This window comes from Candoia aspera, chromosome 6, assembly GCF_035149785.1.
Source record: "Candoia aspera isolate rCanAsp1 chromosome 6, rCanAsp1.hap2, whole genome shotgun sequence".
Lineage (NCBI taxonomy): Eukaryota > Metazoa > Chordata > Lepidosauria > Squamata > Boidae > Candoia > Candoia aspera.
The window spans coordinates 48698046-48714085 of record NC_086158.1 but is presented as its reverse complement, the minus strand read 5'-3'; the positions used below and the strand labels follow the sequence as shown (position 1 = coordinate 48714085).

At 42.7% G+C, this 16040-nt stretch overlaps 3 protein-coding genes across 8 annotated transcripts in view; 2 read left to right on the top strand and 1 right to left on the bottom strand.

Moving 5' to 3' along the window:
• The window catches only part of LZTS2 (leucine zipper tumor suppressor 2), a 61992-nt gene extending 53738 nt beyond the window's left edge, over window positions 1–8254 (top strand). For 3 of the 4 annotated variants that reach the window (XM_063307058.1, XM_063307057.1, XM_063307060.1), the window contains one exon: window positions 404–4570. In XM_063307058.1, the coding sequence (XP_063163128.1) occupies window positions 404–1072 (669 nt within the window). In that variant the 3' untranslated portion in view covers window positions 1073–4570. Of the gene's footprint in view, window positions 1–403; window positions 4571–8166 lie in introns of those variants that run through there. The other variant, XR_010068202.1, reaches the window with a different exon arrangement.
• The window catches only part of TWNK (twinkle mtDNA helicase), a 372148-nt gene that overhangs the window by 86358 nt on the left and 269750 nt on the right, over window positions 1–16040 (top strand). The window lies entirely within an intron of this gene.
• Window positions 4723–16040, bottom strand: part of PDZD7 (PDZ domain containing 7) — a 32261-nt gene continuing 20943 nt past the window's right edge. Inside the window, exons 12-15 of the mRNA XM_063307070.1 lie at window positions 12343–12414; window positions 11110–11718; window positions 8171–8271; window positions 4723–6033 (exon numbers count right to left, since the gene is read on the bottom strand). Coding sequence (XP_063163140.1) covers window positions 5887–6033; window positions 8171–8271; window positions 11110–11718; window positions 12343–12414 — 929 coding nt within the window. The 3' untranslated portion in view covers window positions 4723–5886. The remainder of the gene's footprint in view (window positions 6034–8170; window positions 8272–11109; window positions 11719–12342; window positions 12415–16040) is intronic.

Below are 16040 nucleotides of genomic sequence, written 5' to 3'. Positions count from 1 at the left end.
GCAAAGGTTAATATTATCTCAGATAAACAATTTTTTGATAGTTTCTGGTAGTGGTTTTGGAAATAATGTAGGGAGGGACAGCAGAACAGGGGAAATGTCAAGAAATTTTCTGTTACCCTGAAATTTTTCCTGTTTGCTGATCTGTGTGGGAGACGTACAGGAAAATGTCTATCCCATTGAAATTATTGGATTGTTTGAAGTCCTTTCAGTCTCATTCTCTGCTGACCTGAACGCAACTTGAAGAGTTGTGATCTCACCAGGTCCATTTTTTTTTTCCTGAATTGAAAGACAACAGGTACTCTTACCATTCATATCACAGAATCAGATCTTAGCTCTGCTGAACTTGAAATGGGACACCGCAGCATCTTCCCCATCATCTTAGATCTCTTTTCCTTCCCACCAGGTTTGCCAGAAGTCAGGTGAGATCTCATTACTGAAACAACAGCTGAAGGAGTCCCAGGCAGAGGTCGTGCAGCGGGGTAATGAGCTAGTGTTACTAAGGGCCCAACTGAGAGAAGCACGGGCTGAACTGCATACGAGCGAAGAACAGGCCTTGAGTTTGCAGGAGGTGGCCCGTACCAAGGCAATGGAGCTAGAGGTCTGTGCCAATGAGTTGGCCAGGCGCAAGAGTGAAGCAGAGCTGCTGCGTGAGAAGGTGGGGCGGTTGGAGCACGAATTAGATGCCTTGCGCACCACTAGTGGAGAACTCTGTCCCCTGTTGGCTGAATGTGATGAGGTAAAAGCCCAGCGACAAGCAGCAGACACCCTGCAGGGCTTGCGTGCCCAAGCTGAACGGCTGCGCACAGAGCTACTGTGTGAGCGACACCGCGGGGAGGAGCAACGGGAAGCTTTCCAGGCTGAGCGTATCACTTGGCAAGATGAGAAGGACAGGGTCATCCGCTACCAGAAGCAACTGCAGCATAATTACATCCAGATGTATCAGCACAATCGTGATTTAGAGTGCCAGCTGCGCCATCTCAGTCTTGAACTTGAGGCCCGGGACATGGATGAATATGAGCTGCATGGAAGTGAAGGCATCTGCCTGGAGGAGATTGCAGCTACTGAGATCTGAACGTGCCCATGGAAGCTGTAGTGAAGGGGCCACACTGCCACAAAGAGATACTGGCCAGGTTGGAACATGTTTCCCTGGGATTTCGTCTGACTGAGTAGCTGGGAATGCAGTGAGCCTGGGTTCAGTAGTGGAAAGAGCTACCTTCTGTAAGGCACAGTGATAAATCCCAGTGATAGAACTTGTTCCATCACTTAAACCTGGTCATGAACTCTCAGTAAGTCAACAGTTTTAATGGCTATTGAAAGTAGTGTGTGAAACCAGGCAGCTGGCCTTGCCTCTAGGGGGTATAGAACCTGGTTAAAGATTTCCACCATTAATTTCCAGGCCAACCTGGAGAAGGAGGGTCCACTCTCTCAAAACCTTTTATTTGAAAGCAGCAGCAGCTTTTATTCTAGTATTTCACTGGAAGTGAAGCAGGAACAGCTTTTGCTTTGGGAAGAGGCTGTTGGATGCTGTTGCCTTTCAAGCCCCAATGCTAATTGGCCTTCCACAAGACCCTAGGAATCGTCACTTGCCTCCTCCTCTTTGGGCTGGTTGGAGATTAGAGTGGCGTGGATGGAATTGCCAGGATTGTGTAGAGCAGTTTTGCTTCTACTCTCCTCCTCTGTTACCTTTATGAAATGACCCAACAGGTTCTCATTTGCTAGAAATTAGGGAGATTTGGCTGTTCAACAGCTAATTAGCTGCTAATCCAGTTAGATGCCTGTTTTAGGCTGGCTGAAGAAGCTCTGTCTATGGAAGGCTTTTCGTGGACTTTTAGCTCAGTTGTATGCGAAGTACATCTTTTTTGAAACCCAAACACATAAGCACATACAGTCAAAACCTGTACTATAGAAAACTGACCCTGATAGCTATGCAGATGAAATACATTTGCATTTCTTTCCTTTTTGCACATCCTTCCAGTAGTTATGAAGGGTAAGGACCTTTGTAGGCAATTCTTCGGCCTATAGATGATGTGGGCCAAAGAATTGGAGATTTGGACATTAGTCCAAGCTTATTTCTTTTTATAGGACAAAAATATTATTGAATTGTACTAAGTTCAAAGCTGATTCTCAGGATTCTGAATCATGCCTCCAAACTCCGTGCTTTTTAAAAGGGTTAAAGGAATTGCAGAATACTTGCAGTTCTTTAGCTTCATTCACCCAAAGCTTTGTGGGAAGACCCTGTGCTAGGTTTTTTATGGGAAAGCATGGTGTCTCCTGTGCTATGGAAACAGAGACCTAATCTCTCCCCCCCCCACACCCATATTGCTGCATCCATATTATAGACTTACCTGAGAGTAAGACTGTTCAACTCAGTGGGACTTGCTCCTGAGTAGGCATGCATAGGAGTGTATTATAAAAACCAAAGATTCTTAAAACAGACTCAGGATCTTTTTGGTTATCCAAGAGCCTATCTCTAGATTATAGCACCAAAATTTGGCAGAAAAAAATGTTGGAATTCAGTAGCACAATTTTTTTTTCACTTAAAAATAAGTTAAAATAAGAACAAAAGAGTTGTGGTAAGGCTCCAGTAAATTTTGTACACTTATTTTACTTTCTTTGTTTTTAAAAATATCCCTAGAATATCTCTTTCCATTTTACTTTGTTTTTAAAAAGTCCCCAGAATCTCTCAACCCCTCATCCCAGCTCTGTACCAAATATTTTGGTTCCACTGCCCTGTTAATATTGCTGTGTCATTACTACCATCTCACTCCCCCTCCTCCCCATTCTTGAAGGGTGATTTTTTTTAAAAAAAGCCTAAGTGTAGCGCACCTATTTGCTGTGAGGAGATCTGGGATGTCTTCACTTCCCCTTACTTGCCTTTTCTGCTCTTGGTTGGAACCCTACTCCAAGGGTCTTTCCCATGGCCTTGCTTGCCTGGGTATGTCTCTCACTACTCACCTTCATCCAGCATTTACTTGTTTGCCCAAAAACATCCATGTCCTGCAGGCTACATACTTATCTGAGGGTAAAAGGGGCTGAGTTTAAATCTCCTGCATTTCCCTCATGATAGTCTTGTTTCCTTGTACAGTATCCTTTGTGGTTCCGAGAAGCTCAGTTTCCCAGGCATCCATGTTCCCTTCCCTGTCATTTTTTACAAGATCTGATCTAGTCTGAACCATGATCATTTTGGAGCCCGGCAAAATGTTTGCAGTGCAGTCTGTCCTGTAGGGATGCAATGACTAATTGTCTACCTTTCTAATCTGCTCAAGACTAATTGCATACCAGAGTTACTCTGCTCTATGCACTCCATACAGCTTCCTCTCCTTAAAAGCTGTCCATGCATCTCTGCTTGAACAAGGTTTACTGACTGCATTTGGATCCAGTGATACATCAGTAGGTGCTCAGCCCAGCCTTACTGCTGATTTCCTACCCTCAGAGGCCAGTGACAACTGCAAGGAGCTCCCTTCGAAGGAAAGAAGTTCTGTTTGCAGAGGGTAATGTGAACCTGCACAGATTTCTGTAAAGAGAGATGTGAGGGCCACTAGATTGTTAACTGGCCTCTTCTCTTTGTCTTCCAGTGTATGCTCAGGAGAAAAATGGTCAGTGAAACAGGGTAAGTCAGAATTCTGGACTGCAGAAAAGCCATTTCCAAAGGAACTGGGCTGACAAAATAGCCAGTTAACTACAAGCTGAAGGGCTCTCTTTGCTGGAGAGGTGTGATTCATCTTTTCAGACTAAGTAAATACACTTCCCTGTGGTTACAAGAGGCTGAAGAGATTTGGATCAGGTGAGGTTGAATAAAGGGGCCTCAGAGCAGGATTTGAGTTTTGGTTCCAAGCCATGAGAATCAGACCAGCCAGTGCAAGACTTGCCCACTATGCCAAGATGATTAGATGTTGTTAGCCTCTTTTGTCTGGCTATAAAAAACCACCCAGAGTCCCTCTTTTGGGGGAGATGGGTGGTAGCAAAATTTGAATAAAAATAAATATAAATAAATAAATTCAGCAGGGAATGTGCTATTGCGAGGATGCAGCCAAAGTACAGCATACTGTAGTTTTGTCATCCTATTTAGGCCAATCTGGGAAGAGCTGCCGTATTGCTAGAATAGAGATCAGCTGCTTTCTCCTAGCTTAGTCTGGCTTTTGCTTCTGGTCCTCTTGTTCTTCTGCATGCAAAAATGAACAGTCTGAAAAATTTGGGAAGGGTATAGCCCAGCCAGAGTTTGGGATTGTTTGCAGGAGGATGGTGGCATTTAGCTGCACTTTGGAAATTCTGTGCATTCCAAGAGAAGAGGCAATCTCCACTCACTTCTGGACCTTCTTCCCTATTGCCCGTTGTTAGGAGAGCTTGCAGAATGGGTGCATTGGGACAAACATCATTAGACCAAAGGAAAAGCTTGGTGCATGTCATTTCTGTAATAATTAGCAACCTATACCTCTTCCTTAACCCACTTTTAGCACCACTGTGTATTTTTCTTTTACTTTATTTCTGAAATTGTATATTTTCCAGGCGGTGTAAATTTCTTGTACAAACCAAAGGAAAAGTGTGAAATAAAAAAGCTAAGAAAATGTCTTTTTTTTTTTTTAAAGAAGTCACATGTAAGTTTGATGGATGGGAGAGTGCAAAATGGAAGGATGAGCAGAGGATGGAATTATTCTAATGGTGGACAAAGGCAGGGATAAAAGTTTCTTATATATAGCATGGAGTGTGCTTTGTAGTTTCACATCCCTGCTCTTGTTCCTGGGTGTAAAAACAAAACTTTGTCTAAATGAACTTCTTAACCACTGTTCCCCCCCCCCACCTGTAAAATGCATGTGGCAGCACTTTGTAAACATCAGGCAGTTGTTCCATATGAGAAATAATGACTTGTCACTTGGAAATCAGCCAACTCTGATCAAAAATAGTTACTTCAGTTCAGGAGTGAGAAAATGATTGCAATATTCCTTTAGTTAATCTTCTCTGTTAGGCGATAACCAACACAATCCTGAGGACACCAGTGAATCTGGCTTTCAGAGAAGACCACAAGCAGCAGAAACTTTATTTTCTTCAGTCTGTGTTCCTTGCTGGCTTGCACTATGGCAATCACTGAGGGTGGCTTTGAGGCTGGATGCAAACAATGACTACTTCTTTGTTTTTCTGGATGTTCCTTTTGGGATTGCTGCCAGTTTGCTGCTCACTCAACAATGGATTTAAGAGTTTCAGTGAGAATATTAAGTCCAGAGTCTTGAATTTACAATCTGAGATTCTGGATTATTGTCTTTCAAACTCCATGGTTCATTGGAAATGCATGAATATATGTAAATTTACAATTGTGCTATTGTGCATTACTGAACCTGAGTTAACAATATCCCCCCAATTATTATATTGATATTTCTTTGTAGTCCTTTCCTTCTGGCTCCTGTTAGCTGGAGCTGGCCTTATCATCTAGGAATGTCAACTTGGGGTGGGGGTCTGAATGTCAAAAACAGTGTTTCCCCCTCTGAGATGCTAGTTCATTTCAGCAGGAAATTCATTGCAAAGCAATTGCTCTTAGTGACAGCTGTCCACTTGCAGCTAACTATAGTTTTGGAAACAATAGTTGTTGCTTGTATTGGGCAGTGTGATCTTCATCTTTCCTGGTCCTGTTCCAAACATGCCTCTCTAGAACTGGAAAACTATTACTTACTCCATTAAGCCTGAAAGCTTGCTGAGTGGCAGATATTTTAGTAACCCAGGTAGCAGTTTGTTTCTCTGGTACCAAACCTTTCTGAACAATAGGCAGATACAGTTAAACAGATCCTTCATTAATAGTAGCATTGCAGCTCTTTCTGATTTCTGAGCTTACCACATTCTTCAGCGTAAACTGCTTGATCTGCAACATTTATTTGATTTTCCTCTTATCTGCAACATTTATTTGATTTTCTTCGGCACCTTCACCACAATCTCCATGGGCTCCTTAGCTTTGTTGCGATAGGCTTGGCGGATTATGTCCACAGCTCGCTGGTGTGTTACATTCTGCAGACTCTCTCCTTCTACTGCAACCAGCTCATAGCCAGCCTAGCAAAAACAAAGAAAAGAAGCATGGGACAAAATGAAAGACAGAAAAAGCATAGCAAAATACAATTCTACCTTTTTCAGAGGCAACAGGGCCAAGGATTTTTGGAGATTGGCAAAATCCTGTTATTTATAGGTTTACAGAACTATCACCAACTCAAACCCTGATGTTTCCATTGAACTGCAAGTCTGATTTCACAGAATAGCTTGATCAGCATCTACAATCTAAAGCTGCAGGAAGTGCCTCCAGCGCTATTCTGCCCTGAGTGAATGTTTGTGCTGCTAGGATTGGAAGGTAGGGATCCACTCACAGATGCTAGAGGCTTGAAGAAATTGTGCCAAGGCTTAAAATTGGGTTCAGGAATAGACTGGATACCTGTATAGCTATCAAAACACTAGCATTACGTGACCGTATTGGCCAGTTCTAGTTAATAGATTAGCAGTTCTACTGTACTTTAGATTCGGGTGAAGTTTTATATCTGCAAAGGTGCTTCACCTGTGTTTTTACCAGCCACTCCCATTCCCTTCTGACATAGCAACCTAGGTCCATTGGGCTCTAATCCAAATCAACATAAACCAAACCTGTAACTCCTAAAGGAAAGAGGCCCCCAAAGGGGGAAATTTAATTAGAGCTGCCTGGTGGGCAGGCAGGCTGGCCAAGGTCCACAATGGCTCTTTGTCAAACCCCAGCTTCATTATAGAGGCCTTGGGAAATGTTGCACAGCATCTTGAGTTATGAGGGACCGTGAATGGCACAATGGGGTGTGTATGTTGCTAGGCCTTTAGCTACAAAGCACAATGAGATTTGTTTCATGCATGGTAGGGATCACTTCAAAAGAACGAAGTGGCCAGGCTGTGGTATCAAAGGGTGGTAAGTCCTCCAGTGTGGTCAGAAGAGGGAGGGAAGATGGTCAGCTTACAACCCTTGTCCTCTTTAGTCCCTCAAATCTGAATCTGATTCTGTATAAGGTTTTGTTCACATGATGATTAGTTCATTTGTATCCCCCTTTCCCAAGTCTGTGATCCCAGTCCATATTTGTTGTGATTATAGTATGGAAATTATCCCAGATTGAATAATCCAAAATAAAAATGACAAATTGTAGAGTCACCCTAAAATATATCTGTCAACTAAGTTGATCCCTTTTTTTCATTTTTTTAAAGCCTGGCTACATTTACGTGTCCCTCATATTACAAGAGAAAGGCAAACTGAAGTTTTGAAACAAGTAGATCCAGGGTATGGTCATGAAGCTGTCTCTTGGTAGAATGGGAAGCAGTGCTACACTTGCAAGATTAATATGATTAACTGAAAACTCCTGATTATATAACAAAACTACTTTTTCTTCTCCCAGAAAAATCAGTCAATCCTGTTTACGCAGCAGGCATTTTACATTAAAGTATGCTGCACGAATATTAATAGATCCCTCACCACTTTAGTTACAGAACTGAATACAATAAAGACAGTATATATGGTGGTAGGAACATTCTGTAGAAGTAACAATTATTTCATAATTTCATACATGGGTTGCTGTTGTGAGGAAGCTCCCATGAACATAGTGGGACTTATTTCTGAATAAATATACATAGGACTGGGCAAGATGAACAATGATGCATAGTGCCAGTGGACAAGGAGAGGTGAAGAGTAGGCTTTAGTCAGGACAGCAGGGTGATGTTCTCTGTTCCCATATTTGTTTTTTCTGAGTGACTTTGGATCAGCTACTTCCCTGCTATCATGAGGCAAGAAGAGTAAGAGTGCTGTCCTGCTGGGTATGTGAGGAAATGTAGATCCCAACAGAGTTTCTGAAGCACTTGCTTTATACAGTTTAATTGGTAAAAATCCTTTTGAAAGAAGATGAACTATGCAATACTGAGACTTCATTCTGGAGAAGTTCAAGTCTGTTACTGTAAGTCCGCAAGCAGACGGTTAAAAATATAATTACTAAAATCTGGGCAAGACTTACACCTGAGCGATGGCTTACTCTGCTTAAATAAAATGGATGGCTGAAGTGATGGGAATAAGTTGATCATGGTCTTAGAGCATTTCATTAAGCTGCTGAAGAGAGAAAGAGCATCTGGACTTCCTACTTGTCCAGCTAGTAGTAGTGACAGATACCCATTTTCCCCTCCCTACTGCTTCAGCTACCTCCAATTCTCCACTCAGAGATGCTGCTCCCCCAGGAAATATCTTCTCAATCTTCACCATTGGCTGCAATTTGGATTCTATTCCCCCTGAAATACTGATGCCTGGAAAACAAGATCATGCTGTGAGTATTTGGGAAGTGGTGGCATGTTTGAGCTCCTGCAAATTCATCTCAAAGATAAAGTTACATCAGTCTTAAAAGTAAACTTCCTCCATGTTGAACTTGGCTCCTGATGACCTCACCAACAAGCCTGTATAGATTTTTTGGCAGCATATGGAAGTAGCTTGTCACTGTCTTCTTCCAGGATGTTTTTTAAACTTCATATTCTAACCTGGGATTTCCTGGTAGTCTCTCGCACAGGTACTACTCAGGTCTGACCCTCTTTCCTTATGAGAGAGCTGTCATGGTCAGAGAGATGCTTAGTTTAAAGAATTCTATGTTAAGCAGCAAATGGCAACCCTCCTTCCTTCCAGCTAACTTGACAAGTGCTGCAGTGCTGTATGTACATACAAAACAATCACACTATTCACTTCTGGGGTAAGCAACAAAGAGAAAAATAAGGAATAGTAAGAAAAACAAATTGGGGATAGGAAATATGAGGTAAAAGGAAAGAAATGGAAATCTAATTAAATCTAGTTGACATCAACACCATTTTCTATACTTCTCCATACCTTTTTATCCTGGCAAACCACCTTGCTTTTACCATTTTCAAAACACTATTTCATACTTTATCTTTTGTTCTTTAAACTTCTCATCTCTCTCTTCTTCATGATCTCATCAACTCCATCTCAACTTATTCTCTACTTATTCCATCTCAACTTATTCACTCCTCTTTATACATTTTTTCCCAGTTCAATCCTCATTCATTCTCTCTATGACCAAACTGACTCAAAGTTCTTTTGTACTGGAGACTCACTTCTGTTTTCAATCCACAGTCATTCAGCACTCATTCATTTTTGGCCTTATCTCTTCTTGTTTTATCTCACTTCTTCAATAACCCATACCCACTGCATTCCACTTTTGTTTTTTCTACATACCCAACTCTAATATCTGCAAGTGGGCAGAAGCACATTTACAGATAGCTATTTTTACTTCTTTCAACAAAAAAATTATTCCTTGCATCAGAATACACTACATACAACCTTTCTTCCTGCATTTGCATGTCTTAAAATGTCTTTATTCATTTTTAACTATCATTCTATAAGGTACACACCTTTATCTACTTGTTCTAGTTTTTCGCCTTTGTGTATAGCTTGCAATTGTTCATATTCCACTACCTTGGTCCTTGATACATTAATTTTCAGTTCTATACTACTCATTGCTTCATACATTCTAACATTTGATGCAAATCTTCTGGATTATCAAACCAGACAACATCATGTCAGCATAGAGAAGTACATACATCCATACATTCATCTCACCAACCAATATACTCTAACATCACCATGAGCATTCCTTAAATGTTTACTCCAAAATACATTATCCAACCTGTTTCTGCTCAGTGCTGAACCATTTGCTAAGCAATCCATTTATCCTCACACATGCTTTACTTCTATCATAATCTGTTTAGCACATTTAGCAACCAACCTTTGATTCCATTTGTTCCTTTCCTTCCATAATTTAAGACATTACCCAAACCTTCTTATTACGTAATAAACTTTATCTCATACATATATTTTCTAGTGACCTGCTGAAGAGCAAAACTCTGGTCTGCACTTCCTTTGCCTGACATAAAGCCACACCTCTAAATTTTGTTGTCACCTTTCAAACTCTTTTGATTGGGATTCTACCAAACTTCTCCCTAGACATACTTAAACTAATCCTGCTATAGTTTTTACATTCATGTTTCTAACCTTTTGCTTTCTATAAGGGAACTATAACAGCATTCTTCTGACCATCAGACACAGATGCAAGCTTTACACACACATTAAACAAGTCACACAGCCTTTCTATAACCAGGCCACATCCATATTTTGACATTACTCTTATTAACATCTGCAGCCTTACCATTTTTTAACATTCTCCCCATATGTATTACTTCTTGTCATCATTTTTTCTTGGAGACTAACATATCATTTATTTCAACTGTATTCTTTAGCATATCACAATCCCATATACATCTCCAAAATAATCCTAGCATTCCCAGCATCAGCTTCATCCCCAATCATTTCATCACTTTTATTCTTAATTCCATTCACTCATTTTCACCCAATTCTAAGAGTTTTTTTAAATTTCAATTAAAATAGCTTTACATGCTTTCTGTCTTGTTTAGTCTTAAGCATTATGTGCTCTCTTTGACTACATTACTATCTTTTTCTCTATATAAGCATTGCACAGTATTGTTTTGTTGTCCTTCATTTTTGCAGAAATCATTCTTTTACTTGCATTTCTTTCTCTCCACATCATAATTCCATCAAGCAAACTTTTTCATATTTCTTAATAGAAGACTCCACACGCATCTGTTATCATTTTGTAACATTTTTTTTCACTTTGTTCCAGCAGCTTCCACACTGCCTTTCCTTACATCCATTTCCCATCCATTTCTATTAGGAGATTATCTTCTCATACATTCTCATCAGAAGATTCATACTTTCTCTTCCTGAAGGTGTTCTACTTTCACTCTAGTTTCTTTCATTTCTTTCCTTTTCTTCCCTGTTTTTCCCCATGATCCATCTTTGACACTACCAAAAGAAGTACTGCTCAAGTTATTTTGGCACATAAGGCAGAAAAGCAGAGAAGTGCCTTCCCACCTCCCTGAAAAGTAAAAAGAATGAAATTATAACCAATGTGCTAACTCATAATTTGCTACCCATTCATCACACCAAATGTGATTTGCTGAGGCTTCCTTCTCACTCTGCCTAGCAGTAGGCCTGTAGGTAGGTCTTTTTCTCTCTCTCTCTCTCAGCCCCCCCCCCCTTTAAATTTAGAGGGCTCTGCTTACCCAGAGATTGCTTGTTCTTGGACAGGCTGACAGCCACCAGTTCATATTCCTCTTCCTCCTTGTTACTGGGGCCATTTTGGAGCAGCTTATCTGAAACCTCATCTCCCATTTCTGTTTGCATTCCCTTGTTCGTAGCTGGGGTTTCCTTGAAGAGCTGTGAGAGCAGGGGCCTAGCTCTGTGTGGTCGATTGATAACAGAATAGAGGGTATCCCTGGCAGGTGAGACTTCCCCATGTGGTCCCCCTGCCATGGCTTGTCCATGGCTTGATTTTGGAGTAGGCGGCCTCCTGCTGCCAGGTTGTCCATCTCCATGCTCCAGGGATTGCACCTGACAGGATACAGTGTGTGGGGAGTTCATTGAGGGTTTTGTAGGTTTAGTTAGACTCCAGTGGGGTTCCTTGCCACTGGTCACTGAAGAGAAGACCCTGTTGGGTGTGTAAGCATCCACTGGCACATCAGCAAGAGGAGTATAGCTTTGAGGTTGAGTCTGTCCAGGGCTGGGAGAGAGCTGCAGCCTCCTCATGGCATCCTTCAGGATCTCCTTGTGTTCCTCCTCCCCCTTTGCCTTGTTGGTCATCACTGGTTTCAGAAGGAAACTACCCCTGAAATCTGTAACCAGATTCACAGGATAAGATCATTACCATCATTTCCTTTTCCTCTCAGTATTAGGAAAATTAACAGAGGGAAACAGATTCAGTATCTGCTGCTTGAAGTGAACTTGTTACTGTCGGTCAGAGTGTAGGTCTTCAAGTGAACATTTGGCCCCAGATACTGAACATATAAGCAATGGTTAATTTAGATGACACTTAATATGATTGTTACTATGTGCACGTGTGTGTTACTTCCCCCTAACTAATCAAATTCAGATCACCCCCTTGTGGCTTATTTGGTAGGCAGTATTAGTAACCAGCTTATACCAGACATGTCAACAGTGCTTCCATTCAGCCCTATTCCTGACAAGAGTAATTGTTCTTCGAATTACTTTCCAGTGGCAGTGCCACGTTGTTCAGGTCCCCCATCTTCCTTTCCATTCTATAAATCGAGTTACAAAAACATTTCTTATCCTGCGTACATACAAATGCAGTGTCTGGGATGAGGTGTGCACGCTTAAAGTTGTGCACAATCATTACATCTGTATAATTTCCTTCAAATCTAGAATTCAAACTCTTGTGTTTCAGTTATAGGTAAACCTGCTTGAGGGACAGGAGGGTGGGAGGTAACAGAAAGACTCACCAGGCACTGGAGTGATAAGATGTCTCTTTGGGGGTGTTTCATGCTGTGCTGGGCGGAGAGCAGGTGATCTCGCTGTGGACATGGGAGAAAAAAGATCAGTGTCTCACTCTCTTTCCTATATTATATTTTGTACGGAGATTTTGACAACAGGTGGTGCTTGCTGGCTTTCTCTCTGTAGTCAATTTCTAGATCAATATTTCTCAACCTTGGCAGCTTTAAGATGGGTGGACTTCAACTCCCCAAATTCCTCAGCCAGCACTTCAAAAAGCATTTCAAAATGTGTTTATAGATGCTGCCCCTTCAAGTATTAAGTAGATCCAGTATGAAGGCCCTGCAAGCTCCATCTCTGGCAGTGGGTGAAGAGTTCAAATTAAAACTTTCCCGGTCTTTGATCATCATTCTATATAGCCTCCCTGTGAGGGGGAGATGGGTGGTGAATAATTTTATAAGTAACTAAAAAAAATAGCCTTTGCTTGGTATCACAACTGTTTATCTGAAGGGGAATCATATCTGCAGGGAAGGAAAAGAAGAGGAGCATGTTCCCATTGTTCGGGGATGGAAGAGGGAGGCAGATACAGCAGGTGCAGTTCCTGGAAGGCAGCAGTAAAGTGTTAAAAAGAGAGACCTGTGTGCCATGTATTCTGCCCTCCCCTCCTTAAGCTTTCATGCTGTCCAACTGCCAGGTTGAAGGGAGATTTGATGCTAATTTGACTGGCTTTTGCAAAGGAAGATGGACGCCATTTTCTTCTTTGCCTCAAGTAGGGAAATGGCTTGTGCCTGCACTGCCACTCACAACAGAAGAGGGCCTTCTCTGACATGGCAGTCTTCTCCATAAGACAGATCTTGCCAGGGGTGTCTGCAAGGAGGGACTCAAAAAAGTCAAGGGCTTCAGTCACCCAGTTGTAGCTGCCGTCTTGCCTTTTTTTAACCTCTTCTCTCAGACAGCCCTGATCATGGCCTTGTTAGAACTCATTCTCAAGCAAAGATGTTACAGAAGAGAAGCTGGCTGAGACAAATGTTGCTTTATATCCTGCCTGCTAAGAAACATTGAATAGAAGGCATTAAATGTGAACACCATAATGTTATGTAAGGAATAATAAATGAATTGAGATTTTTATTTTCTTTGTCTTTTTTTAAATGGCCAAATAAATTGAAATATTCTTTTCCTAACGACAGTCCTTTATATGAAGGAATCTTTTCTACCATGCACATCCATATATTTTAGTTCATTTATTTTCTTTTTGTGCTATCTTTGATTTATTGATGTTTTATTATTTTGTTGTTTTCAATTTGTTTTAATTATTTATTATCCCAATTTCTATCACTGCCCATCTCCCCCTGAAAAGGGGGACTCTGGGTGGTTTTCAATAAAATTAACCATTTAAAAGCATCAGTGTATAAAATTACAAAGTAAACAACTGAAATACTAAAATAATAAATATAAATATAAAATCCAAGTGGGGGAGATTACATTCGGCAGGGAGGACTCTACAACACTCTACAGCCACCCCCAGGGAGAGCTATTGCCCTTCCCACCCCAAGTGAGGCGGCAGAACCATGTCTTCAAGTTTTTCCAGAAGGCCGGGAGCAAAGGGGCCTGCCTCACCTCCAGGGGCAGAATGTTCCACAGGGCGGGCACCACTGCAGAGGAGTCTCACCTCCTGGACCCTGCCAAGTGGAATTCCCTTGCTGACGGGATCTGTAGCATGCCCTCTCTGCATGACCAGCTGGGACAGGTCGATGTTATGGGGATGAGACAGTCCCTCAGGTAGCCTGGCCCCATGCCATGTAGGGCTTTAAAAGTGATAACCAACACCTTGAATTGGACCCAGAAGCAAACTGGCACCCAGTGCAGCTCACAGAATAAAGGTGTTATATGTGCCAATCTAGGGGCGCCAAAAATAGCCCACGAGGCTGCATTATGGACCAGCTGAAGCTTCCCGATACTCTTCAAGGGTAGCCCCATGTAGAGCGCATTGCAGTAGTCTATGTGGGAGATGACCAGGGCATGAGTGACTGTCCATCTTGATCAAGGAAAGGGCGTAACTGGCGCACAACATGAAGTTCAGCAAAGGCCCTCCTGGCCACGACTGCCACCTGCTCTTTGAGCAGGAGTCGCAAGTCCAGAAGAACCCCCAGATTATGCACCGGGTCTGTCTGGGGCAGCGCAACCCCATCCAGAACCAAAGATGACAATTTCCCAGAAACAGAGGAGCTGTCAACCCACAGCCACTCCATCTTACCAGGGTTCAGCTGAAGCCTGTTGTTCCCCATCCAGACCCCCACAGCCCCCAGGCACTGAGAAAGGGCAGGTACCACATCACCTACCTCCCCCGGGATGGAGATGTATAATTGGGTATCATCAGCATACTGATGATACCTCATCCCATGGTGACAGATGATCTCACCCAGCGGTTTCACGTGGATGTTAAAAAGGAGAGAAGAGAGAACTGAACCCTGCGGCACCCTACAGAGGGGTCGAGGGTCGGATCTCTTGCTCCCTATCACCTCCGATTGGGACCGGCCCTGGAGGAAGGAGGTGAACCAGAGCAAAACCACGCTGCCCACCCCCAACTCCCTGAGCCGCCCCAAAAGGATACTATGGTTGATGGTATCGAAAGCCGCTGAGAGGTCAAGGAGAGTGAGGATGGATGCACTCCCTCCATCCCACTCCCACCAGAGATCATCCATAAGCATGACCAATGTAGTCTATGTCCCATAACCTGGCCTGAAACCTGACTGGAAGGGGTCTAGATAGTCCATTTCATCCAGAATCCTCTGGAGTTGTAACCACTTTCTCAACCACCTTCCCCAAAAAGGGAAGGTGGGAGACAAGATGAAAATTGTCCAACAGAGTAGGGTCCAGTGATGGTTTCTTGAGGAGGGGGTGCACCAGCGCCTCCTTAAAGGCAGCCAGAACCACTCCCTCTCTCAAGGATGCATTAACCATTGCCTGGACCCAACCACATGTCAACTCCTGGGCTGATGTCATGAATACTGATGGCGAGCAGGAGGGGGCCTCTATCCAGGGGGGAAAATGCATGCGTAGTACTGAGGAATTAAGCAGGCATTCAAAGAGACACAGATCAGACCCGCCTTAACTTTTGGGGTTTATCTGTCTGGGTTTTTCCCACACTTCTTCAGTTTGTTAGGATTCTGTTTAATGTAGTAGTAATAAACACTAGAGACCTACTCCTCGTCTCAGCATGATTTCTGACTTCACCAGCCAGGAAGGGCATGGGTCTAGATGACATGTGGTAGCATTTACAGACCAGAGGATCCTGTCCACTTCCTTGGGTCCAACAGGATCAAACTGTTCCCAGATAACAGGGTAAGTAAGTTCCCTTGGCAACTCCTCAGACTGTGCCCCACACTTAGAGTCCAACTTGGAATGAATCTGAGTGATTTTATCCTGCAGATGCTCAGAAAACTCCTCCGCACAACCCTGTAGGTGGATGACTAAACCCCTCTTACCTAAAAGAGATTGAGTAATTGTAAACAGGGCCACCAGGCGGTGTTCTGCGGACACAATAAGAGTGGAGAAATATTGATGTTTTGCCACTCTTTTTGCCACAAGGTAGGTCCTAATAGTGGCTCTAGCTTGTGTTCGGTCATTCGGTCTTTGTCTTCCTCCAGCAGCACTCTAGGTTCTCTTAACCCTCTTCAAAACCCGCAACTCCTCTGTAAACCGCAGGGAG